We start from the raw sequence: 18,225 nt of genomic DNA, 5'->3' as shown, positions 1-18,225 counted from the left end.
GTAACAATCGATGTAACTTTTTGATGGATTCGTAGAGCAATGCTAATGGTTCCAAGTAGGGATGGCTAGAACCGGTTCCTGATGAAACCGTTTTCGGCTCTGAACGGATCCGGTTCCGGAACAGTTTTTTTCGGATCCAGGTCTGGAACTGGTTCTTCGGATCTAGGTTTGGAAATGGTTTTCAAGATTCGGTTCTGGAACCGGGTTTTCGGATCTAGGTCTGGAACCGGTTCCGGTGGCTATCCCTACGCTAAACCCGAACTGCTGGCAAACTGAACAGTGTGCTAGATGAAATGGTGGAAGCGACAAGCAGGCGCCCAGGCGGTAGAGGTCTGCATGGACACGGGTCGAGCCCGTGGGCCGGGCTCGGGCCTACATAGCATATATCACTTCGGGCCCGGGCCAAGCCGGGCTCGGGCCGTAAATTTTTAAATATACAACTATATTTCTCGTGCCTTTTCGGGCCCAACTTTGTAAATATACTGTACAACGATATATATTGCACTGTCTTTCTGGAGAATTTTCAAAGCACAACTGCAAAATTGAATCTCTAATTACTGTAAAGAAAAATACAATTTTGCGTTAATTATTAAGTTTCTATAATTCGGGCTTATTTTGGGCTCATTTGATTATCACGTGAGCTCGGGCTGGGCTCGGGCCTAAATGCTAAAATATATTTCGGACTCGGGTCGGGCCTCACATCCTAAATTCACAGACCGGGCCGGGCTCGAGCTAAAAATTCCGGCCCATGTAGACCTCTACCAGGCGGTGGCCTCTTGTCTCATTTGCCTAAACAAACTGTTTAACTGGCAAACTCATTGGCTAAACACCTACTGGTGGACCAATTTTTTTTTGAAGGGCATAAGCGAATCCAGGTTCCTAAGATCCGGTTCTAGAACCGGGTTTTCGGATCCAGATTTGGAACCGGTTCCTAAGATCCGGTTCTGGAACCGTGTTTTCGGATCCAGGTCTATAACCGGCTCGGAAAATCGGATCTCCAAGAACCGGTTCCTCGCGGAACCGGTTCAACCGGAACCGAAACTTTGTGGCCATCCCTAGTTCCAAGTTAACATGCAACGTTGCCACATAATGAAATTTTGATTCCCCATATCGACTGAAGGAGGATCCCGGGGGTATAACATTATATAGCATTTTCGCTTTATTTTGACCTGAAGAATTTCCATAGGCGCCATCCAGAGACATGACCTTAAAGTTGAGGTGAGTTTGTTTGTACCTTATACTTGGTGATGTTAGAAAAAGCAATAAGCTTTATTGGGAAGCCTGAAAAGAAATGAACACAATGTTTCACGAAAATCTGGTGACTTTTTAAGAAAGTTAACGTTAATGTTTTCGTAAGGTGAGGGAATTTTAATTTCAGACTAATTTCAAGTCTCTAAACAATTAGATCTCAAACATAACACATTGTGTATCTGTCCCTATTGGAAGAACTCTGTCTCGTCACGAAAATCCTGTCTCCTATCTCGTCACGAAGAAAGTTCTCTCTTCACGTTTCATGATCAACTCCAAAGTTTATTAAATTATTTTGCTTTCACATTATGTCTATGTCCAAACTTACAACATGGCGTTGATTTAAATTTTTTGTAGATTTAAATCCCAAACAATACGCTTATCTTCCAAGGTTGGAGGAAGAAGCATACTATAAGGTACATTCGCGAAGTGTCCCCTCGGGATTCGTGTAAAATTGATTCAAATGCAAAGTTCTCCGTGGCCCAATGTGTATTGTACTAATTTTAGCAGCCCATACAGGTAATCTGCACATTTATGGGCCTTCACAACCGGAATTCAACCATAAACTACTATAACGCTCGGACACACAATTACTTTTAGTTTTTATTATTATTATTATTATTATTATTATTATTATTATTATTATTATTATTATTATTATTATTATTTTATTATTATTATTATTATTATTATTATTATTATTATTATTATTATTATTATTATTATTATTATTATTATTATTATTATTATTATTATATGTAACTGGACTGAATGTGGGCATATGCAAAACAAATTGGATCAATATCAAGTACTGCTTCTCTGACATTACTCACCCCGGCCGCGATGTTGTTTTCAACTTTCGGTTTTTCAAATAGGAATAGGTGCAAGTGATACATCAAATTCATTTATAATTTTCTCAGAAATTCACTGGTGTAGTGAATTTGATCGTCGTTTGTACCGTTTGAAAGATATTGCACTTCGCGAATAGACATTGTAGAGTAATATCAGTTACGCTTAAGTTTTTGAAGTTGACAAATCAAAACAGTTTCTAACTGGAAAAGTACTGTAGGTATAAACAAACTCTTTACAATATTGGTATTATAATCTCATTACATTTTTGTGAGTAATTATTATTACTTCTATGTTATATTGTCACAAGCAAGTATTGTATTACGGTCAAAATGCCTAATGTAAATCCAGATACGACCAGATTTGGGTGAAGACGTCGCATTTTCGTATTTACGTCTGTGTCTGCATGTAAGAATGTTCAGAGAATATTTTGTCAACGATAAATCACATATAAGATTACACAAGGGGCTTTCTACAACTTTGTATTTGGTTCAATATTCGTGAAGTGCTTGGTATTTAACATGCAATACCTTGCAAACGGTACAAACTATGGTAAAACTCACTACGCCAATGAATTTCCCAGAAAATTGTACATGAATTTGATGTATCACTTGCATCTATTCCCACTTAAAAAAACGAAAGTTGAATCCAATATAGTGGATCCAAGATGGCGTCCACGGTGGGTAACATTTGTCAGAGCAGCAATACTTGATTCAATTTGTTTCGCCCATATTCATGTTCATTTACATCTAAAGAAACTAAAAGCAATTTTATGTCCGAGCATTAATAGTAGTGTATGATTGAACTCCGGATATAAGAAGGCCCATAAATAAAGCGTGTGAGAAAAGAACATGGTCACTTACAAATTTACTATTTTAAGAAATTAGAGATTTTCTGCTGCACAATTCATTTTCAAAGTAGGAAAGCTGATTTTTCACATAAGACTATACATGAAGGATTAAACAGACAAGATTAAACGAAGCGGTATGCATTGCTCTTTATCTGGTGCTGCATAACTCAGCAATTGAAAATTTGTTGGTTACCATGTTCTTGCCTCACACTCTTCAAATATGCAAATTACCGGTATTGGCCGCTAAAATTATATAGTCGCGAGACTACTAAAATTATATAGTATTGGGTCGCGAAGAACTTTGCATTTGAATCAATTTTACACGAGTCCCGAGGGGGCACTTCCCGAATATACACTCATGTCCAAAATTACTGTCGCATATCTATAAATATGTTGTTATAGGAATATAATTTGATAACGAATTCACCGGGTATTTCTTATAATGTTAGTATGTGTATAATTCGCAAAGACATTTGTGTGGCAAATTTTATGTCAAAAGAGCAGTAAATAAGAACAATAAAACGAAAATAAAACTTTCTTGTCCATTTAGCAACATTTTGTTTTACTCACTCTAATTTTCGTATTTATAGTTCTTTTTCTATGAAATTTACTTCAAATATATATTTCCCGATTATACACATAGCATCAGTATTAAAAGTACCCTGCAAAACCATTATGAAATTATATTCTTACAAGAAGACAGTTATAGATATGAGACAATCATTTTGGACATGAGTGTACCTTGTTAGTTACACACAAATGCCAATTGAGTCAAATTGCAAAAGCTTGCTAAGATCATCTTTGAATTCCCCATAAGCGTACTAAATTGTGAAAAATGTGTGTCATCATTGAGAAACAAGCCTGATAGTGTTTTCAAAGCATGATTTAAGTTTTTCTTACAGCTACTCTGGCTTTTTACTTACCTGTTGTTTCTCTTCGAATATTTACTTCGGGATTGAGGAACTGCAAGGTGTTAGTGACTAAAGTTCTATGAGTTAACATTACTCCTTTTGGTAGACCTGTTGTTCCACTTGAGTATGGTAAAATAACGGTATCGTCCAAACTTTGAATCTCTGGAATAGACACACTATACGACGCTGATTCTGAAATCAACCGCTCAAAGTTAATAAAACCATTGGGCGTTGAGTCTCCAACTGCAAGCTTGAACTGACAACTACTTATATCTTTCACTGCAGCTTGGACTTTCGGTGCCAGTTCTGTAGTTGTAACTATTCCACGTGGGTTGCAATTCTTCACTTGACGGAATATTTCATCTGGAAGAATATAAACATAGATTAATTTAATTATAGCTAATGAAGGATCTGAATACTACAAGAAGTGTGTCACATATACGCGTAAGTCCCTAAGTCATGAGATATTGTACGAAACTAGTTAACACTGTAAAAGCGTTTCGAGAAAATAATAATAAAAATAAAGGATGGGAGACCTAAAAATTGATGTACGAGAGCCATACTACCTATTAAAGTGAACGTCTTTGGTGTGAGCGGTCCCGGGTTCGATTCCCGGTAAGGACACTCAGTCGAAAAAGTGTAATAGCTTTTTCAAGCCATCCATCTTGAGTAAAGGTTTCCCTGGGTTTCCCTCATTCACACTAGACAAATGCCGGGATGGTACCCAACACAATAGTTCCAGACCACTTCCTTTCTTCCCCAATCATTTCTTCCTTCCTTTTCACCGGATAGTGTGCTCGATGAGGGACGTCATCCCTCATACGTGACGGGCTAAATGGCCTTAAATGCCGAAAGCCCAGAAATCTAATTCCTAATCCTAATCCTATTAAGGTGAAACTAATGTTGAAGTATACCGTGATCAAGCTATTCATTATGACAAAAGCAAGGTGACAATACGTACTATGGTTAATGAAATTATAATCCCAAATTATCATTAAATCTTTAAGTTTTAATTCCTGTTAAATTAAAATAATGTCCAAAGTTATCAAGCTGAACAATATTCATATGACTCACCTGAAGTATAAATAGGATTCATTGGTGACACTATTATTCCGGCTTCAACAGCTCCAAGAAGCACAATCGGAAATTCTGGCATATTTGGCATTACAAGACCAAGAATATCTCCTGGTTTAAACCCCATACGAACAAGCGACTTGGCGAAATGTCTGCATTTGTCTCTTAGTTCTGCAAATTTGTAGCTTTTTCCAGTTATACCACATTTCTGTTAATTGAAAGATGAAAAACAAAATATTGTTGAGAAATACACTTGAATACATATTTATTACCACAATAAAGCGCCAAGAAAATGCAAATAAATCGAAATACATAGAATTTGGCGGGTCACCGGACAAATTTTCTGTGAAGGCCACAAACTAGGCAAATTTCCACAACCAAAGAAGAATAGCGTTTGTAGCACTAATTTTTACGAAATCAAGAACTTGTGCACAGTAATGACTCATCAATATTAATTGAAGTAGCTGTTGCGCTCCAGTGTTCGGTCTGCTGTACACTATAGGTAAAGTCGGACTTAATTAAAAGCTTTAATTGTTTCATTTAACACATATATTTACTTATTTACCTATATTTATTTTTAAATTTGTTGTTTATCTAGCAACCACACAAAAACTTCATATCCTATTTTTATGGAAGTATTCAAGTACTTCAGTATACACAACAATCCTGCAGGTAGAGACATCTATTATAGCGTCAGACAGCAAAATGGTGTTGCACATACCGATATAGAGACCTCTATTAGAGTAAACGTTTCTATCAGGAATAGACGTGGCCTACTGAGACGTTTACCATTTATTATAAGGAATTCTCCTTGTGCTCCTTATTTTCCCACAACCAATATTACTTATCTCTTAAGCAAGATTGTATAATATTCCAGGATATTAGCGTTACCGCTTAAGATTTTTAAAAAATATAAGTAGTATTAATTAAAATAAGCACAGCACCTCAATCTGAAACTTGGACCACACTAAAACACGTTGACAAATTCAAGTGTAGCCAAAGATCGCTAACATTGTTACCAACTCCGTTTCTCATGAAAATAAGTAAGTAACAATTCAAGAGTCGTTAAATTCCTGTATTATAAATTGACTAAATTTTATTTACGTCACCAAAGAGTATTTAAAAAGTCACTAAATCTACATTGCTTTTAAAATTAATTTTATTTTACTTAATTTCTAGAAAAGTTATGATTTGTCGCTGGTAAAAGTGGCGAAAATGGTAGATATGGTTCCTTATTTTTCAAATTGTCGATAGTAGCGGTCAGTTATTACAGCTGATGTTTGATATATAATAGGCAAAACGGCGATATTGTCAGCATCTGAACATAATATCACCACTTAGAAATCTCAGGATTTACAAAATATATACATACATCTCAGTGGTAGATTTTCAACCCAATATTAGAAGAACATCATTGGAAACACAATAAACAAGTGTGCAGCAAATAATAATACCAATAAACCATTAATTAAAAAAAATATGACGAGTAAGTATTAAAACAATAGGTTTTACTCCGTGGCTTCACATAACACAGAAGTAATCTAAAGAAATTATTCATCATACAATAGTGCACAGCAGTCTTCACACTCCTGACAGAGTTCAACTACTGACACATACTTCCCTGACTCACAGTTTTCATAAAACCACATCTTGCATTCCACACATTGAATCCATGATCTTGTGTCTTTTTGTTGGTAATAGAACTCCCCACAATCACCCCAAAAGCTGTTCTGATGGGGTTTCTTTGTAATAGGATAATTTTAGCTAATACACAACTTCGGTTGATGATAACCGTTTTCGAGTTGTCTGTATGGTCCAGTTATATTTAATCCCATCTTCTTTGAAATTTGTCCTTTAGAGGCTCCTTCGAATTCTGTCAACAATTTCTGCTCTCAGAACAACTGCTTTGCTGTTAACTGACTTTCACTTTTAGGTGTTGACAAAATCTTAACCACGTTCGTTTGGGATGATACGTTACCCTAGGGAGCGTGCAGTGATCTTTTATGTTTATCATGTATGGGATTCTGAGCTGGGAACGCTGTCGGAGTTGGACGTTTATCTTTCTCTGAAGTGGAATTATTAAGTTCATTATCAGCTACAGGCTTGGGGACACTGAATCATTCAGAGATTAAGCTAGGAGAAAAAGCAGTTTCTGAGAACAGGAACTAATTCCTGTTGCCCTAAACTCTGAAACAGCATTTTGAGGAGTTGCGGTTCTGTACCATGATCGAGCAAAATGTCTAGGAAACTGTTGCTTGTTTAATAATTTTCCAGAATACATTCGTCGAAACGTGTCTGTGGCTTCATTCCAGGCTACTTTGAGAGATTTGAATCAGCTCACATCAAGTGATTGCAGTTCGTGGCTATAACAGGAGGGAAGACAGAGCATCACAATATCAAACTTGTCAGCCAATTCAAGTGCAAGTGACTAAGATGTCCGTCAGCGATATTGCTAACAAAAGTATATGGCGGTATTGTCTACATTATACTATTTTAGTAACTCGTTACTGAACTTCATACCATGAGAGGAAACACATTTGCTTTATCACCTGCAACAAGGTAAAGTCCTCTGTGACGAAAACATATATTAGAGATCTATGTCTATAAAGCAAAGAGAACAGAAGGGTATTTAGCAAAAAGTTTCTTGAAAATTGACGATGTTTTTGTCGCTTTAAAGCACACACAATTTGGGTTTCCTTGCAATTTAACTAAACTTAATTTTGTGCTCAGTTGGCAACACTGCATTACATATGAGGTTATTGATCATATCTGTGGGTACAATGTTTGCTTACTATACTGTTGTGTAAATGTAATTTTGATTACTTTAATCATTTTGAAGTTCTTTCTGTGTCAATGTGTCTTTTGCATTGCTATCTTTACATGATTCTAGACCCTTGTTTCCTCTGTATCGCTTGTGTTTCTGGGTGTCGGCCCGTAAAACTTTGGAATTCTCAGTTTTCTTCACTCGTCTATCGATTGGGCAATGCTACTATCAATATAAGATGTTCCCTTGTCAGACGAGACTCGCTGGTATTTTACAATGAACCAGAAGAAATAACTATTTTAGTTGGTGGTACATTTAGTATCTAATCGGCAATTGGGTAGGTTTGCACTGGAAATTTGTGTAACCGGTACGAAACTGACAATACTGTGTTGGTGCCAACAGACTGCCAATTTAAATATGCTGTATGACTCAATCCTAGATATTGTTACAATTATCGTTGGACTAAATAAAATAATAATATGCAAATAGACAATAATGTAATAATATTAATACTAAGGCATACACCACTGATTATGTAGAAATTTTAGGAGTAGTTCGAGTTCAAGTTTGGTAAAATAGAAAGAGTTTTAAAAAATAAGAGACACGTATTTAAAAAAAAAATATATTGATAGACTGTCTCATTCAGCTTCTATAGGCGTTTGTTTTTTATGAATCACAAATGTTGACGTCACCCGTGGGCTAGCTAGCAAGAAACTCAATGTGAGTCAACAACCACTCACTTGTGCGCAGCTGATGAATTTTTAACAGTGCAGTGGATTTAATAGTTTGTTTTGGGCTCGTAAGCAGTCTTGCTTTGTGTTGAATTCTTGAGGCACGTTTTTATAGTTGTTTTACCTACAGTATTAGTATTAAAACAACAGAGAGAGAGAGAGAGTAGTAGTAATTACGTAGAGTTGTGCGAAGCAGGGTTTCTTTCAGGCATGTTTTTGGGTGGGACACTGTCTCCTGGAGCTCTGAGAGTGCTCCCTTGGAGGGAACCAATATAATACGTCTATAATGCAATAATAAATATAATAGTTTGTGTGAAAATAATATGTGCCCCTCCGAATACTAAAAGTGCCGTGGAATTTTTTTTCTGAAAGAAATACTGGTGCGAAGTAGAAAACACCTATTAGTAGGCGCGTACTGTGTCTGTGAAGTGAGGTAGAAATGCCTAACACGTGCTGTGTTTTCAGTCATAATTCTCGTGTTTTTGGTTGTAATCTTTTTTTACGATTCCAAGTCGTGAGAAATCACTAGACCAATATAAATTATGACTGAAGAAAATCAATAGGAAAAATCTTTGTGCCAAATAAAAACACTCGCGTTTGTTCCAAACATCGTGAAGAGTCCGACTTCAAACAGTCATATTTACTGAAAGCAAAGCTAATGCCAGGAGAATCATTTACACGGTTAAACTGACAAAGAATGCTATTCCAAGTGTATTATTGCAAGGTTTAGAATCAGAGCCATTGAACAAGCCCCGATATATGTCCAGTTTCCGACGTAAGAAAAACATACAAGACGCAATTGACGGTTGTAGTCAAGACGGGGTATTAGAGGTTAATAGTGACGGTGTCATTTATGGTTCTGAAGGCACTCTTTAAGAAATAAATGTAAAACTGCTATACAATGTGAATTGGAGAGTGAAATATACCGGCTTGTAGAAGGAATTGGTGATGATGACCGTGTCCTCAGGACATTGATTCATCGTTTAATTTTTCTGTATCAAATGACAATGATGATGAAACGGGTGACAATAGTTGTTCCACGGAGAGCGATGTGAGTGAAATCAATTTAACCGGTAAAGTATTTTTTGTATTCTAGAAAATTTTACAGGTGTTATTTCATTTTTGCCGCATATGCATACGCCATGCTCCTGTACACACCTTAAAGCACAAAAATATAGGGTCAGCATTAAAAATTGCAACAAAACGTGAAAATGAACATACTTATGTTTGGGAATCGGAACCATGATTAAAGAAAAGATACTTAGGTGTTGTAGCAATCTCGTCCGTCATCTATTTAAATGGTATTGGTTTCGAAAATTTAGTTCCTCTTGTAAAACGCTGACCTTATGCTTTGTAGGAAAAACTACATTTTATAATATTATAAAAGCTTTTAAGCAGCCCACCGTCAGATATTATTATATTCTACATGCAGGTGACATTTCTAAGTCTTTGCAATCAGTTCTGGAAAAGGAAGTCGCAGTGCCACGGTACCACTCACAAACGAAATGCTTGGCACTGTGTGTATGGCAGCCTGCTCTCGCAGCTTGCCCACGGACGACGTCATCACAAAATCTTTCTTCCTCTGTTACTCGCTAACGACTGAACGTATCGCGATCAAATAAACACTATTGCTTTTAGAATTTTCAACTCTACAAATGGAAATAATTTGCAAAAAAGGCATTTCTAAGTCGAATTGCTCCTTTAAATTCCTAGCTGAGTCATATCGTTCCCAAACAACAACGCAGTCTTTCAGGATGGCAATTCACAAATACACAATCAGACTTGTCTATATGTGATTGGAGAAGTATAGGGATGAATTTCAATACATTTCAAGGCTCGTTAAATCTCCTGATTTGAACATAATTGAATGGTCACACCCAGAGCGTATTTTCGCAGGGGTCAACATAGGACATGGCAGCAATTTTTCTAGGACCAGTTTTTTTTCTTCTCTTCAGTAGTGAACTCACATTGCTGATTAATCAAATCAACCGTAATTTAATTAACTTTAATTGATATGTATATACGATTTTATTTATTGCTATACTGCTCTATGTGGTACTTCTGCGACAATTTATGTAGAGAGAGTTGGTGACTACTTTAAATTATATGCCCGTAGGAGCCAAACTCCTTCTATGAAAATTGTTTCAGGAGTAACTTAGGATTCTGGAACATGTATTCTTGGAAAGCGCATATGTTAGTTCCTAAGTGAAGTATTGACCCTACTACGGTAGGTCCCATAGTTTTGGAGCTATGGGCCTTTAAAGTTCATTTTTTCATGTTTTCGGCAGCCTATAACTCCAAAAGGAAACATTTGTAAACCCAGGTTGGTCTATAGTTTTTATTAATTCTTCCATTTCCACTTAAATATTGATTATTCACGTCACTAAGAGGTGACATTTTTTTAATGACCCGGAATGACAAGAATGTTAAATGTGTTCCTGGTTAGATCTATGCTTAGTTTTAGAGCAAAGAGCACAATTAAGATTTTATTCTCCACTATCACTGACGCAACTGAGGGCTTCATTGCATAAAAAACACAGCAAACAATATCTCTTTAAACGACTGACGACTTATATGCCAAAATTCCATGAAGAATACAAGCTAAAGTACGTGCTAGATGATGATTGATGTAGAATAATTTATTTCTATTTTTGTTTTGGTTTATTTTGTTTCATTTGGAGTTTACTCGAAACAAAGTACGTACTACCACTAGGAAACAAAACCGCTAGCCGTTTAGACTCTCTGCATACTGGACTATTTTTTGTACGCGTACAACTATTTTGTCATCCTGGCAAAATGCATTGAGTCTTATGTGAGAGCACACACTGGGTAGCGGACACAGAAGTCACCGAAGTGTGTTCAAGCACTTCGCAACAGCTCAAAATGCATGCAAGCAATGGCAGCTTGCACACCGGCGACATACCTGTTAAATCTCATCAGGTGATCTGATTACCGATTATTTTACCGGTAAATTAGTCTAACATGTACAGACGTGCTGTCACTATTAGCCAACCCCGCCATGCCCGATCCCAAGCCAGTGCTGGAAAAGGGGAAGGGTCCTTCTTTAATGTACAGTCTGGTAATGTACAGTGTACCAGGCCCGTATCCACAGGACGTCTAGGGGGCCTGCCCTCCCTAATTTTTTGCTGTCCCCTCCTAAAATTTTAACAGTAGACTTGCAAATGAACTATAATATGGTGATAACTATAATATTGTTGGGCTGGGCCCCTCCTAACTTTTACCGGGCGCCCCTACATTTTTGGGTTGGCTACCGGCCTGAGTGTAACTCACCATAATTAGAGGATGTTCCGTATTGCTTGGACTAACCTACCGGGAGGGGAGTGTCAGATTCTTACCTGCAGGGAGGCTGAACGGCGACTGGGGAAAGTGCCAGGTATCTGGGTAACGGTTTTTGATCCCAGTGAAAGAGAGGAAACTCTGTAGGATATGAGCTGGCATCGAACTCAAATGGTGACTTAACACGTACCATTGGATCCGGGATGAGATACGGGAGTATCTTGACGTGTGAGTAGTACATCTACACGCAAAGGTAGTTGCCAATTGCACGATAGAGGTAGACAGGGCCGGAATTGAACAAACCCCCTCGGGCATCGCCCAGGATTCCCGGACTGGGTTTGACTCTACCGAGATGTGGTCATACCGTGGAATTCGGTAGCTCATGGAAGTCAATCCCAGGAATTTGGGTTACAGCTAAGATGACAAGGTCGAGAACAGATCTTGAGAGTGCACCTCGTGCACAAGAACAGTAAGTCACTACTGGGGAACTACGGGCAGGGTGCCTTGTCTGGGGGAACCTGTCCATCAAATAAGCCGAACGGCCCACGGGCGTGGCCTCCATACATGCAATTAAACTGTTTTGATAGACGACTAGACCCATTGCCTCTATTAATCTTCAGGTGGTGTAGCTAGTCAGAAATTTGTGTTTTACTTAGTTCATTGTATACTGTGTGAAATTTTCACTTTAGCAAACTCTCACTGTGCATAAGATTCTCTCAGTATTTCTTGTTGTCTTAAATAAAACGCAGCATTAACACACAGGCAATAGCACATTCTTTGAAATCCATCATACTGTTTCCAATATCCTGCCAAATCGTGATATATATATGCCTGATAAGTTTTCTGTTGCTGCCGACAGTGTGCTAAAGTACGGTGACAAAACTGTTTTCTCTCCATGAAACTACTGATTGTACAAGACAGAGGCGAAATACTTGCGTACAACTGTTGTCACTAATGTGGAGAGACTTATAGCGACGAGGTTGTTGGCATTACTTTTAAATAATTCCTTAACACGTTTTATTGTGATTCTTTCAGGTAATGTTTTCTAGATTATGTCTTAGCCAGTGTAACTACTAATTGGTATAAAACATATTCAAATCTTCACAGATGTTATACATGATACACGGTAGCCCACACAAAAGTAGCTTGGCGTGGTAATACCGGATAAAGACCAAAAGAGTAGAAAACATAATAAATACTAGCTTACTTGCACATTACAAGAAATGCTGAAAGTTGCCTCTATTAACGTCGAGACATTTGCGCACGTCGCAACATATTATCTGACACCACCTATAGCTCTTTGTAGGACTGTGTTGGTAATGTTTTGCTACAAGGGTATGAAGGTTGTTTACATACATCTTCTTTAAGCATCCTTAGAGAGAAAAGTCAGAAGAGAATAAATCCGGGGAATGAGAGGACCCACAGCCGTTGCCTACTGTGCTCTCTTCTGTAAACAGTTCATACACTAACGCCAGGGATTCGTAAAAGCGTGGTATGTGGTTCCATTAGAGACCCTAGTCTTGCTGGCACGTTGTTCGTGACACGCTAACCTGCTGAGATAGCTTCCGTATAAACTATTGCAGGATTCGTGTTATTCGCTGCTGGATATCACGCACTATCTCCGGCGTTCGAACGAATTTGATATCTACCTACGCACATTCGCCACAGACTCAGTTTGACGCCATTTTTGCATCAGGTTCTGAACACACCATTTTGCAGGTGGTTGTGATCCTGGGTACCTGGCAGGAAGGCCTCTTGTGTTTTCGTAATTGATCCGTCCTCATATATTCTTCTACTATCACAATTTGGTGCGGCATGCTAAACACTGTTTCTTTAACGCGGTTTATTTAGCAGAACTGAACATACAGGGAATTCCAGATAAGCAATTCCACATCAGGTGGCACACCTTCGTTACATCGCAGCGCCAGACTGAAATTGCCGCGAAGTACTAAACAACTGCGAATCAGGCGGCACATTTGTGCCAGCAAGAATTACTGAAAATTACACACAATTACGGTATTTGGTTGTCTTTGGTATAACCCGACCAGACTACTTTTATGTGGATCAATCTGTATAATACAATTTATGTTCAATGATGATTTAGTAATTATGGAAGCATAATTACACGAAGAAAAATTTGTTAGCAAATTGGAAAAGAAATTAGGAGCAATACTTACTATTGCAGTTTTATCAGCCCATTTTTCCACATCTCTGAAGACGAATTCTGTTAAGGGAAGTTCAGGAATTGGTGCTGCTGTATACGGAGATTCTACGATGTATTGCGAATTATATCGAAGACTGATCTTTCTTAGCAATGGAGACAAAGCCCTTACACAAATAGCCTTGCCAGTAATTGTATGCGTTGCAATAGTATTTCTTCCAGTGTTGTTGAGCAATTTGGATAACGTGGACGCAAATCTTCGGTTGATTCCGCCAGTTTTAGAAAATGAAAGTTTTAGTGCCATCTGAAATTATAACTTAATACTGTAAATTGATTCTTCTTATATCTTCTTGTGCTGTTTTCTTCTGTCTGTTATAAAAGCTTCTGAAAAATAAAATATTTAACAATGACAAACATTTCGAAACACCTTTCTAAAATTAAACCATATTTATCAATATAATGGTAAAGGTAACAGATTTTAGCCTACATCTTCACGCAGCAATCGTCAAAATTGCAGGCCTGGATTCTCTTTGAAAACCCAATATTATTTTAAAAATGTTACATCTATTTTATTTATCTTATAATTGTTTATTTCATACTTGTTATTATTAGTATTTATAAACGCATTAGAGTGACCACTGTCCATGTGTGAGTGAATGGTTGCATATTTTTTTTTAAAAAAGTACCTTATGTTTCAACTTTGTTCCTTTTTTAAAAAATAATTAAATACACGCTAATTATTTGCTGAGCTAAACCATATATTTTCATTAAAAATTAAATACATGTTACAGTTTCACCAACTAACTTTTTGGCTTCATCAGACACCATGAGAAAAAAAATATTCAGAACTAGATGAAATGCCCGTTCTTAGCACGAAGAAACTAAAGTTTATGGAAAATAGTTTAGATATATTTGATTCTTCTTTTCCATCGTTTAGGATGCATATTTCCCATTGGACAGAGAGAGCAACAAATAAAGATGTTTTAAAACGGATGGGAGAGAAGAGGACACTTCTATCCAGCATCGTTCGTAGCAAGGTCAATTGGATTGAACACATCTTGCGAAGAAAGTGTCTTCTTCACACCGCCATAGAACGAAAGATGGAAGGGAAACGAGAAATAGGAAGAAGAAGAACACAGCTGATCGATGATTTTGAGAAACAGAAGAAAATATTGGGAGTTAAAAGAGGAAGATGAAGATAGATAAACGTGGAAGAAATATTTCAAGGTCCAAATCTAAAATTAGAAAAAAAAATCCTCAATAGTCCCAGAACCTGCCGAAAGGCAGAATACTTAATAATAATAATTTCCCATTAGGCCGTGGTTTTCAATGAATTTATGAATTTATAGGAACCCAGCTGGAGTCAAGTGTTTTACGTAACGTATTAAAAAACTCATTCCAGACGGATCAGTCGTTTTTTTGTCAAAAGGCAATACACTGATGTGAAAATATTATTACAAAGTGGTCAATTTGTAAGCTTTTGAGGTGAAATTTTTGAAAACGCTTGAACACTTGTTCACATTATTTTTAATGAAAAGTTTATATGTCGAGTTCCTTCTCTTTAACTTGGAGGACTCCTGAGCCCTATTCTATTTTTACCAAATAATAATAATTCCCTTTAGAATGACATAAGTTATGGGTGGCCAAATTTGTCATCATAGTTTTTGAAATCAAAAATCCTTACACCAAACTCATCCGATTAAGAGCAAACTTGACATGGTGGTAGAATGAGACCTAATTTACTATAGAAGTGTATGCAATATCATGTTGTATGGGCTTACAGATCCTGAGTTATGGACGATCAAATTTGACGTCATATTTTCAAAAACAAAAACTCATACCTATGCAAATGATCCGATCGGAATTAAATTTTGCTTACAGTTCCTGGGCTATGGGCGATCAAATTTAGCATCATATTTTTAAAAACAAAAACCCGTACACCTAGCTCATCCATTCTGGATCAAACTTGGGATGATGGTTGTTTATCTGTTTCTTAGCGTATAAAATATTACGTTGTGCAGGCTTTTGATTCCCTAATTATTCACAATCGAATTTCTAAATCATTGGAAATAACAAAAATACAATACATAGCGTTTAAATACCAATTAAAGGTGAGTCTTGGACAGAAAAAAACAAGAAATATAATCAAGGACGAATTTTTCGAGTATGAGATTTTTATTTGTTTTTCAATAATTGAAAAGGTACATTTCGCTCGAAATCAAAATTTTGAAGTCGGATTCTCTCCTTATAGAAGTTACTTTCTGGAAAAGAAAACGAAGAACCAAACAATTATTTTTTAAAAAATTATTATAAGTAATCCAACACAACTAAAATTAGGTTGCGTTTCGGGGTAAATGGTTACTACGTTGGTTTACTAACTTAAAGGTCATGTGTTCAATTCTGTTGTAAGCTTACTTTTCTTTTCTTAGATCTAGTTTAGTGAAAGCTTGTTTGCTTCTATTTCTCATTTCATTTTGCTAATAGATGTGGCCAAGAACATCTCTAAATAACTCTTTAGAGTAGATTTAGACACTAAGTCTCTCTTCAGTTGGTATGAAACATCCACAGGAGCAGATAAAATATTGTTGTTACGAACTAACTTATTTCTTCGCTTTGATTCAAAATTGTAAGTGTTGCGATTTCATTTTCTGTTTCAAGAAAATACCTCTCATAAGGAGAGAAACTGTTCTGAAATATTAGTTGAGAATGATCATCTTGTGGAAGTGTCGTAACTTCTCAAGTATATAAATGTAGGACACCTTATACATGTGCACTACGCAATCAGTTATGAAAAAATGAAGTCCCAAAGTTTATCCCTTGAAATACACGAAATCTATCCTTTGTATCAGCTGAACGTGTTACAAAGGCGGTAATGTTTCGGATGCATGAGATTCAGGCCTACACCTAACCCCTCATAGACATTGAGTTATGGGTATCAGTTAAAACTATACAGGAAAACTGGAAATTTCTAGCAGAACAAATCAGCGAGCAATATATAATGATCTATAGTATATTTGCCTCCTGTCTGTAGATAATTTGAATTTGACTAAACTAACTGTATGTTTCTCTGTGAAATATGATGTCCATTCGATGTTTATTTGGGGGAGAGACTTTATATTGTAACTCGTTTCCAAGCCAGAGTTGGTGCGCCTAGTCCCAGGTTCGATTCCCGGTTGGGGTGAATGGATCGGAACCCAGGCTAAACTCTAAATCCTGTCTTTATACAGGCTCAGGGAGAGGAACAGACGTAAAAGTTAAAGAAATCCAATCATGCTAATGTTTGGAGCAATCGATTCGAGATGTTTTTGCTATGTGAATTGCGTACGTGTCTTTAGCGCCGGAGATCTCGCTCGGTTCCCGGCGGGAGTTCATATGGTTCGGATCCCATGTTAAGCTGTAGGTCCACATCTCATGTAGAATCGCTGCCGAAACAGGACTATAAATTTAAATCCAAAATGTTTTGAGAGTTCCACACAACAGACAAAATTAAAGATTACCGTATTCGTGATCATACAAAACTAACTTTCATCCTTACACTTCTATCGTCAACAATAAATGTATGTCTATCTTACTTTAGCGTAAAATATTAAAATATTTAGCATTGCCTATCAAGCATCACAAAAAATATAAATAAAAAGTGTTCATTCTATGGATTAGAACTACTGACCTTTAGATTAGTTGACTGTTACCTTAACCATTAGACAACGACCACTTTCTCTCAAGACCCTGTCATTGACATCTTTACAGGCAATTCTGATCACTGCCAGTACTTCTGATCTTCTATGTCGTATTTCTTTATATATATATATATATATACACACACAGTATATTCTTTTGCATTTCTTTTCTTTCACTTATCTATAACATGCATAATTTGCATTTATAACATCTGTCCCTCTTAAACATGTGCTTTAGATGTTCATTGCCATCCCCACCATACTACAGATTTGACTTATTTAATTCTCATATTTTCCACAACAGTCGGTGCACGTATGCCAGACTCAAAATCAGGTGTACATTTGATTGTCTGACAAATAGGTTATAGTTGTAGGCACAAATTCGTGTTGTTGTTGTTTCGATGCGCACATGGTAACATCTTACAAATAAATTTTCGTTCGCTCAAAATCTTCACAGAAACTACAACCCTGCAGCACATCTTCCGCATACAACCTGCAACTTATTAGTAGGACCTACACAGTATTAATGATACCAAATGCTACAACTCTGGCACTATATCCAGTTGAAAAATTTGCTTGTCGGGGCGCTGGTAAATAGCCTTCGACGTTTTTAGTTTCCGAAGTATCTTCAACATGTGATTCCTGCTGGAGACACTTACCTTT

At 36.9% G+C, this 18,225-nt stretch overlaps 1 protein-coding gene across 2 annotated transcripts in view; it reads right to left on the bottom strand.

Moving 5' to 3' along the window:
• The window catches only part of LOC145660539 (uncharacterized), a 151,051-nt gene that overhangs the window by 79,742 nt on the left and 53,084 nt on the right, over positions 1–18,225 (bottom strand). For both annotated transcript variants that reach the window (XM_081725731.1, XM_081725732.1), the window contains 3 exons: positions 13,902–14,269; positions 4,933–5,140; positions 3,871–4,221 (listed from right to left, as the gene is read on the bottom strand). In XM_081725731.1, the coding sequence (XP_081581857.1) occupies positions 3,871–4,221; positions 4,933–5,140; positions 13,902–14,189 (847 nt within the window). In that variant the 5' untranslated portion in view covers positions 14,190–14,269. The remainder of the gene's footprint in view (positions 1–3,870; positions 4,222–4,932; positions 5,141–13,901; positions 14,270–18,225) is intronic.

Source organism: Thermobia domestica, chromosome 9 (genome assembly GCF_964235325.1).
Source record: "Thermobia domestica chromosome 9, izTheDome1.hap1.1, whole genome shotgun sequence".
Lineage (NCBI taxonomy): Eukaryota > Metazoa > Arthropoda > Insecta > Zygentoma > Lepismatidae > Thermobia > Thermobia domestica.
The sequence above is the reverse complement of the archived record's forward strand: the minus strand, read 5'-3'. Positions and strand labels throughout refer to the sequence as shown.